The sequence below is a fragment of the Eschscholzia californica genome, unplaced genomic scaffold (genome assembly GCF_041429995.1).
Source record: "Eschscholzia californica isolate CP2 unplaced genomic scaffold, dmEscCali1.0.p SCAF_4, whole genome shotgun sequence".
Classification (NCBI taxonomy): Eukaryota; Viridiplantae; Streptophyta; class Magnoliopsida; order Ranunculales; family Papaveraceae; genus Eschscholzia; species Eschscholzia californica.
The window spans coordinates 17,862,823-17,872,084 of record NW_028238461.1 but is presented as its reverse complement, the minus strand read 5'-3'; the positions used below and the strand labels follow the sequence as shown (position 1 = coordinate 17,872,084).

At 34.8% G+C, this 9,262-nt stretch overlaps 1 protein-coding gene and 1 pseudogene across 2 annotated transcripts; one reads left to right on the top strand and one right to left on the bottom strand.

Moving 5' to 3' along the window:
• Positions 1-4,740: 4,740 nt before the first annotated feature.
• LOC147543347 (uncharacterized) lies at positions 4,741-6,310 on the top strand. The gene is made up of 2 exons (XM_086637034.1): positions 4,741-5,117; positions 5,210-6,310. The coding sequence occupies exons 1-2, from the start codon at positions 4,943-4,945 to the stop codon at positions 6,169-6,171; spliced, it is 1,137 nt and encodes a 378-aa protein (XP_086493160.1). The 5' UTR covers positions 4,741-4,942; the 3' UTR covers positions 6,172-6,310.
• Positions 6,311-6,367: 57 nt separating this feature from the next.
• Positions 6,368-7,639, bottom strand: LOC147543346 (cytosolic sulfotransferase 12 pseudogene; annotated as a pseudogene). Its single transcript, XR_015223858.1, has one exon. The product of XR_015223858.1 is annotated as a cytosolic sulfotransferase 12 pseudogene (transcript).
• Between the last annotated feature and the right edge of the window lie 1,623 nt (positions 7,640-9,262).

Sequence of the window (9,262 nt, the reverse complement as noted above, 5' to 3'; positions counted from 1 at the left end):
AAAATAATTATTACAACGTGAATAGTATGAATATGCACTTGCAAGCAGAATGCAAATACGATTCATGGACACCAATATCTTGGTTGAATGCCAAATGGAAATAACAACTCACCATACAAGGAGAACCCAATGACGCGTACAAGTATTGTTCTTTGCATATGTACTACGTGCTACCTATTTGAGGAAGTTTTTGGACACTTTGATTTTGTAATATATATCACTTCCCATTTATCATGAGTAGACTATTTTGGTTTCTCCCCTTATAATTCTTGCAAATAGGGCTAGAAGGCCGATCACATTTCCCATGTATATTCGAGGTGGTTTTAAAACACTTTTTTTTTGTTGAAATAGGTTTTGAAACACTTGCATTGAAGTCATGTGCGCTTCTTATTTTTGTGTCACATAAGCTACATAGAGTCTTCTAATGAAATGTTATCCTGTCAAATATTTACAAAATAATGGGCATTTCAGCACCATCACACTTTGTCTGGACATTCATATTTGTGAAGTAGTGAAGTGGTTTACTTTTGTGCAGTTCTTTCCTTATTCACCTAGGAGCCTAAGACCTGCTGGCCTCTAACACTATGATTGATGCAGAGAGATTTTCGAAAACATTTCACGAATCTTAGATATCTTTAAGTCTAGTTATATTAGTAGTATAATATATATGTTAGTAGAGTATTATTTTTAACAGTTTTATATTTTTAGAAAACTTTTTAAGTTTTAAATTATAGTATTTATTTATTTAGAAATTGTTTATTCTAGTTGGCCTTTGGTATAGGAAGAGCGATATCTGGTATAGGCAATGCGTCAGAAAGATCAATTTATGTATTTGATCTTCCTTTACCAAATTAGTTTATGGAGAGCGTTATAAGGATCATTCAATAAATAGTGCTAAAATATACTTGAATAAAAATGATCAATAGACCTATTCACTTGTAGTTTTGTCTCACGTAAACAACTCGACTATAATATCTATCACTACTATCAATATCACCATTAATATTAAAAAAAAACTTGCAAAATACATAAGTTTACTATCATTATCGTCTTAGTTATAAGCTTTTAATGATGCTTCAAGATCTCATGGACGAGGAACCACCATTAATGAAGAAGGAAGCAACCTACATCAAGAAAGAAAAGTTGTTTGACTTAAACGAAGACATCGACTTGAACTAAAACATCGATTTAAACGAGGGCATCGACTTAAACAAAAATATCGACTTAAACAAAGACACATATAATGAAGATAATATGTCTCAGGTAAAGAAAAAACATTTATTTGTCTTCCACTATGGTTGAGCGAACATTTTTAGACTTTTAGGTCGTTTCTGTTCCAGTAAAGGATTTTCGATTGCGTTGAGCAAAAAAAAGACAACAAATTTCGTCCAACTCGGCTGAAATTGGTCTATTTTTTCATTCGCTCTGGACGAAATTTATTTAACTTTTCAGTGGTTCTGGATGAAATTTTTTACTATTTTCATTCATGAATTTTTATTTATGCTAAGCGAAACTTCTTCAAAAAATACTGTAATCAGTGCTAAAACCCTAAAAATCGATGGAGACATCAAGCAATAATAAGAGGTATGAACCCTTCTATGGAGATGAGTGTTGTGTTAGTCATCTAGGATTTAGGATTTCCATCTCCATCTCTCTCTTTGATCGAACATCTCTATCTTTCTCTTTGATAGAACAACATCTCTATTTCTCTCTTTGATCGGACAACATCTCTATCTCTCTCTTTGATCGAACAACATCTCTATCTCTCTTTGATCGAACAACGTCTCTATTTTTCTCTTTGATCAAACATAATATTAGAGAGATAAGAGTTTCTCTCTCTTTGATCGAACAAAGTTTTTAGGGGTTTCTATCTCTTTGATCGGACAGAGTTTTAGGGGTTTCTTTCTCTTTGATCGACCAGAGTTTTAGTAGAAAGACCAACATTTAATTTTGAGGTATTTTAGAAAATAGTGTTTATCTCTCCGTATCCTAAAAACAATGATCTCCTTATCTAATGCACTGTCTTTACTAAACGTTGTTCTTCCTATACCAAAGACCTTCTAGTTTGATTAGGTTTTGAAAACTCTATTACTATATAAAGGAGATCACCTAGTAGTTTAATTAATCAAGTCTAATCACTAAAATTTAAGTATTTTTTTTACTCTTTGTAAGTTGTTGAGTTTCTAACCGCTTTAAGACTTTTATGAGTTTTCCGCTGCATGAATGATCCTTTAACTTGCAAAACCACAATTTTCAACAAAATAAAATAAATGGCAAAACCACAAGTTTGTGCAGAGAAGATAGACTGAAATATTCCAGGGCATAATACAAAAAAAGTTGGGTATCATTGGCCTGTAGAATTTATGGTAACAATAATGGGCAAACCCATGTGAAGACAAGGGCTGGATTTCTTTTACCTGTATTAAAACATATTATGTGACAATAACCACTAATAGACTGGATGCTGCTATGGGGATAGGTTTCATGTGAATAACCTGGGTTCAAATTCATTCTTCCTCCGTCTTTCTTTCTTTTTACCCAAAAACTTTCTATTTTTGAACATATAATTTCTTCCGCTTCAATTCCCTTTATTTTACCCATCTGTCTTCTATTATTGACCCGAGGGGGACATTGGTGGGGCATACAAATCCAGACATTTGAGAATCCTCAAATGTCTGAGGCATTCAAATTTAGACATTTAAAAGTTCCGAAATGTCTGAAGCATTCAAATCTAGACATTTACAAATCTCCGAATGTCTATGGGATTCAATTATGGACAAAATGTTCGCGAAATTTGGTAGACTTCATAATTTGATAGATTTTGTGAAGGATTTGGGACAAATTTGGAGGCCAAAATGTCTTTAAAAGAACAAGAGACATTTGAAGTCCATCATGTGATCAAACAACAATAATAATATTAAAATAATAAATGTCCATCAATGTCCACAAATATTTACAGATGTCTACGAAAGTCGAAAAATATATTTTTGAAATGTTAGTATAAATATATTATTTCATGTGATTAAACAATAATAATAATATTAAAATAATAAATGTCTACCAAATGTTCATTAATGTCCACAAATATTCACAGATGTCTATGAAAGTCGAAAAATATATTTTTGATTAGTAAAAATATAATATGCATTACACATTTTGTCAATGGACCCAAGATCTTGAAATGGCCTCAGGACATTTTGTCTATGGATCAAATGTCTATAAAGACATTTTGTCTACAAACTCAATGTGTTGAAAATGTCTATGAAGACATGTTGTCTATAATAAGTCATCTGAAATGTCTTGAAATGTCTACGGGACATTTTGTCTATGAAAGTCTGTGAAAGTCCCAATCCACCCCCCCCCCCCCCCCCCCCCCTAAATTTATTTGTTTTTACTAATATTTAATGCAGTTCACTTTTCTAAGTTATTATGAACGAATTCTTTTTTGAGGGTACTCCGGGGAAGAGATCCAGTGGAGACGGGATGGGACATGTAGCTCAGAGGATTAGAGCACATAGCTACGTACTAAGTATTTAAAGTAGCACTCCTTTTAAAAAATAATCATGAAAATTAAGAGTTTAAGTTGAGATGATCCAAATAATAGAACAAATGTATTTTTTTTTTTGAACTTAGAACAAATGTATTTGCACACAATAATTTACTCTACAATTATACGTTCTAGATCATCTGCTACAAATAATGTGTATGATCAGGGGCGGAACTAAGTGGAGACCAGGCTGGACAGTTACCCGACCTAATCTCCACATATATAAGCCAAGCTACCACTATCCATCATATTACTTCAACGCTAGTGGCGGAGTTAACAAAATAACATATGCGACATGTATGATAAAATATATATGTATATTATATCAACAAAAAAATGTATTGATCATGGTTTAAATACTACATAAGTTGGAACGATTTCTGTCTAATCTCTTCAGATTAGCCTTGTGAGAATAGAAAAAGAATAGAAATTCCTGCTCCCCCCTTACCAAAACATGTCTTGTGAACTACTAAGGAATTCTACTTGTCCTCTTGACACCAAGAAAAAAACATTTAATAACCTGTACAAACATGCAACCACAGTGGTAACCCTGTAAAAGATGACCATTTTTCTCCAAGAAAGAAATGAAACCCACTACATTTACTGTTTTCTGTTTACAGTTGATTTGTTTCTTCATGAACCACATAATGGGAACAAAAAAGACAAAATGCGTATAACCAACTCTTCAACTTTCTAGCTCTAAAATCAATTTACACTCTTCAACAAAAAAAAAATCAATTTACACTTTCACCATATTAAATAGCCACATGTGGACAAAAGAAAATCTTCATGACAAAGTAAAATATGGAAAGGGTGTCATCTCCACTCATTACTAATTCAATATATATAGATGGGAATATTCACAAACTTAATATGATAACAGACTGTTGAACCCTCCATATCATTGGACAGAAGAAATGTGATGGACGAAAAGAACAACCCTGATTGTACGCCCGACCACTACCCCGGCTGGGGTTTAGCTGGGAGAGTGGCCAGACATAAGGTCATTGTCCCTAAAGGAATGCAACACGTGCGAACAATCAAATATGCATAATTTAAGAGAAGTTGAGCGATGAAGTAACTGATATCTACGACGTCTCAACTCATTACCAATTAGTTTTAAGTTAGATGTTGGAAAACTTAATATGGTATTGAACTTGGGCCACACGTAATAAACCTAACAACCACACGCGGTTCCATGAAAAAGCAAAAAATATTTGGAATATCTTTTCTCATTGTTAATTGGTTTTGAGTTGCAGAAATACTCACCCAAACGGTACGGTTCTTCTAGTAAAAGATAAAGTTACTGAAAACAGAAACTTTATAAATAATACAACTAGAAACCCCAAATACTCATCAAGTGTTCTTTCTGTTAAAGAGAGAGAAATCGAAAGAATGGGTAGCTTCAAAATGTTCTTGTTTCTTGTTTTCATTCTGAATTTCATCATCAATGACATTTCAGAAGCTAAATCTAACAAGAATCTTCATCCTTCTGTCGTTGTTGTCGGAACGGTTTACTGTGATACATGTTTTCAACAAGATTTCTCAAGAAACAGTCACTTCATTTCAGGTGCATATTACTAACAAATTTTCAAAACCCTAGCTAAGTCTTCTTTCTTTTCTTATTTGATAGTACTAACAAGAATTGTTCTATATATGCAGGTGCTTCTGTTGCAGTAGAATGCAGAAATGTAAAGAGTTCTGAACACAGTTTTTACAAAGAAGTGAAGACTAATAAACATGGAAAGTTCAAAGTTCAATTACCTTTTGAAGTTAGCAAACATGTCAAAAGAATTAGACATTGTTCAGTGAAGTTAATTAGTAGTAGCGAACCGTTTTGTGATATCGCTTCTTCTGCTAGATCGTCTTCGCTTCATTTGAAATCAAGAAAGGAAGGAACTCATGTTTTTTCAGCTGGTTTTTTCACTTTCAAACCTTTAAAAGCACCAGAATTATGTAACCAAAAACCTAGTCTTTCAAACTCTAAAAGATTCAATTCTGTCAAGACTTTTTTCCCAACTCCTCAATTACCCTTATTTCCTCCTATAACTCAAAACCCATTACCAAATTTACCTCCTCTTTCACCATTTCCAAATTTACCTCCTCTTTCACCATTTCCAAATCTTCCTCCTTTTAACCCAACCTTGCCTCCTATACCAAATGTTCCATCTTTCCTTCCACCTATAGTACCACCACTTCCACCTTCACTTCCTCTTCCGCCGAATCATAAACTTACAACCTCGGAAACTAAATCAAATGAGGTAATAGAACACCCAGAATTCTTTTTCCCCACTCCACAAATTCCACCAATATTTTCACCACCACCTGTTTTGGGTATTCCAGTGCCTCCAAATCCATTACAACCACCACCACTTCTACCTAACCCATTGCAACCACCACCACCATCCATCGGTCTTCCTCCGGTCTTTCCAACACCATTTCTTCCTCCAATAGTACCCTTACCCTTGCTAACTCCACCGCCACCACCACCGTTTTTCCGTTTCCCTTTACCTCCATTTCCTTTCCCTGGCGTTCCACCTTTCCCTGGCGTTCCACCTTTCCCTGGCATTCCACCTTTCCCTGGCATTCCACCAGCTTCTGGTTCCAAGGAAACTTTTCCTTAATTGAACTTTAAATTATATTGTACTAAAAACAACTATAATCTACTTATGGTCTCTATGTTTCTCTTTGTTATCTTGTTTTATTAGCATTTATAGATGTAATTAATTCATTAAGTGAATAAAATGGAAATTTGATTGAGCATTGCTACTTTTTGTTAATATGTCAATGACACATTGATGCTACAAATATTCCAAAATATGGATTACAATTTACTAACTAATATATTGTTTCAAAAGGTAGGCCCTGTTTATAGTTCAACAAAAAGAAGAAGAGAAGGTGAGCGAAAGGGATTGTTGTAGGTTTCTTGTACTGTTTTAGGAGTGCCTATAGACAAAAAGTGTGGTGCATATAGAATTTTCCTCCTTAACATAGATATAAGACCTCTAAAGTTCTAAGCCAACACTTTGGAACTTTTCTTTTTTCATCCTGTCTAAGCATTCTATCATCTCTGGGGTTAAATAATTCACATAGTCTCCAACTTCGGCTCGTCGGAAAAATATAGTATTCCGTTCACCAGTTTTCCATTTTCCGGTCTTATTAACCTCTAAATTACTCATATTTTCGAAACTACACAACTTGATTATTTCATCTACTTCTCCTCCTGTTTCTGCAGCTTCTTCCATTGAGAATGGGTAACCCAAGAACTCAGCCAACTTTAGTAAATGAAGTTTGGGTTCTTTTTTCATTTCTTCATACTTTAGAAAACAAACCTTTTCTGGCCTCTCCAAATATACCTTCCAGTATTCCAAGACATGGTCCCAATAGGGTCCATAAATTGTAACACCCCTACAAAACCTGTCAAAATCATCTTCAAGTGAAACAGGTCCTATGCTTTCTGGTCTTATCATGTTTGTGAAATGCCAATATGAAGTGAAGGTGTCTTTTGGTTCCCTACAAAGATAAACTAGTTTGCATTTCATGTCCTTTATGGATTCGGGAAGTGCCGAATATGGCATATGTGTGGAGAGAAGCCTCATGGTACTTGAGCTTGACCAGTCTATTGGTTCGCCTGAAACATCATTGGTTATAACACCGTCAGGGCTGACCATCCGCTCCAAATACGGTATAAGTTTGTGCGAGTTATTTGTGACAAGAGGGTGTTCGGTATTATTTATATTCTTATTGTGCACCCGATTTACCACGGCGAAAGCCAATGCCTTCAACCAAGTTGTGCCTGCTTTAGGAGTTGTAGCAAGAACTATATCACTTTCCTTGGCTTTGAAGTGCCTTTGGCAATTTAGAACCCCTTGTATTTGTGAGGGTGGATACCAAAAATCTTTATATTGATAGATTTCATCCAATACCCAACCTTTTTCTTTTGGTAAGGTAGAAAAGAAGTCTTTGGGTGAGATGATTTCTTTTTCTTTATCTCCTATATGTTTAGGCTCTTCTTGAGAAACATGATCATGAGGTTTTGCCATTGCTAATTACTATGAAAGATGAGCAAGGTATTCTTCTTATAAGGATTTTTTTTTTGAGTCTGCTTATAAGGGATTAGTAGTGAGAATGTTCAGGGTCTGGAGAAAGTATAGAAATTAATGAGAATTATGAGGTCAACAGAAACCTAAAAACAAGGAGAGAGAGATAAGTGATTTTAGAATTAATGAAACCATAAAAGTCATTAATAGAAATTTGATAGTTAAAGACATCCACAGAAACTCTTTCTATATCAATGGTCTAAACTCTTGTAAGAGTATCTCCTCGGGAGCACTGAGAAAAAAACTCTAAAAAAATGTAGTTGTCGAGTTTCAATTGAGATTTTCTTCCCTAGGTGGAATTTTCCAGATCTCCAAGTATTTATGCCTTTAATGTAATTCCCCGAGATAATTTTAATGATATACATGTCACTCCTAAATTTAAAGTATCCTCTTATGATCTCGAAATAACTACCTCCACGTCTTCATTAAGTTCCAAATAGAGTGTTCCGTTAGATCTGGTTTTTTAATAAAAACTTTAAAACTCCTATGTTAGACTAGATTGAATCTTCTATTGGAAATGCTCCCAACCCTATCTATTTTTAGCGCAACTTGCTTCTTCAACAAAAAGTATATGGCTCGCAAAGAATCTGTTGTTCTCTGGTTATCAATCGAGAAGTCGATTTCTCTCTGTCTTGGCTTGATTTAGACAGAGTTTCCTTTCTCTAACTTATAGAGAGATAAACTAGTAAGGATTTAATGATTAATCAATATTCCTTCTTTCGGGCTAACCGAGATAGGTGTTTAATGTAGTCGAGGCAAGAATAAATTCTCTTTCCTTAAGACATTTTACACCCCCGTAACAGTACCAAACGTTAGGGTGAATGCCTTCGGGATACAACGACTAACCTTTCAGAATTTTAAGATGGTACTTCTTTATTCTGAAAGCGGACGAACCTTTGTCAGTATTATGAGCTCTTTGACTAATGCGGACGATCTTCTAGATGCTTCGGAATTTCAAATTTCACTCGAGACTTCTTTCTTCCTTTTCCAGATATTCTAGTCTAACCAGAACCTCTAGAAAATACTTCTTTAATTAGATATTCTAGGCTAACCAGAACCTCTAATTGTTAGAAGGGAAGAGAAGAAGAGAAGAGAATGAAATTGATTTCTAGACGACCTATGAAAAACTTCTTTCTTCCTTTTCTAGATATTCTAGTCTAACCAGAACTTCTAGAATTACTCCCTTAATTAGATATTCTAGGCAAACCAGAACTTCTAATTGTTAGGAGAGAAGAGAAGAAGAGAAGATAATGAATTGAATGAAAATGGAGTGGGTTTGGTTGGTTTATATAGGAGTTGAATGGATGCATAGTGTCTGTTGGGTTAAAAGACATATCTGTTCGGAATTAGGGACCAAACATGAAGTATAACTGATTGTTGAAGTCGGTTATAATCTGGGGCGTCAGATCTGGGTGAAAATCTCGGGTGGAACGCCCACCGTCAGATCAATACCGAAATGTGCCCACAGATTTGGATGCGCGTGGTATTCGCTCAAACGACCCCTGATCTAACTTGTCCCGTTTGACGTTTCAGACCCTGACTTAACCGTTTTTTCACCCAAACTTCAAACTCGAATTTCTCATTCATCCGGAATCGGATTCGAGTAATTCTTTGC

Bases quoted from the DNA above. Each gene is read 5' to 3' on its own strand.
- LOC147543347 (XM_086637034.1), top strand. From the start codon at position 4,943: ATGGGTAGCTTCAAAATGTTCTTGTTTCTTGTTTTCATTCTGAATTTC. The intron at 5,118-5,209 runs GTGCATATTACT...CTATATATGCAG, and splicing joins AAACAGTCACTTCATTTCAG to GTGCTTCTGTTGCAGTAGAA.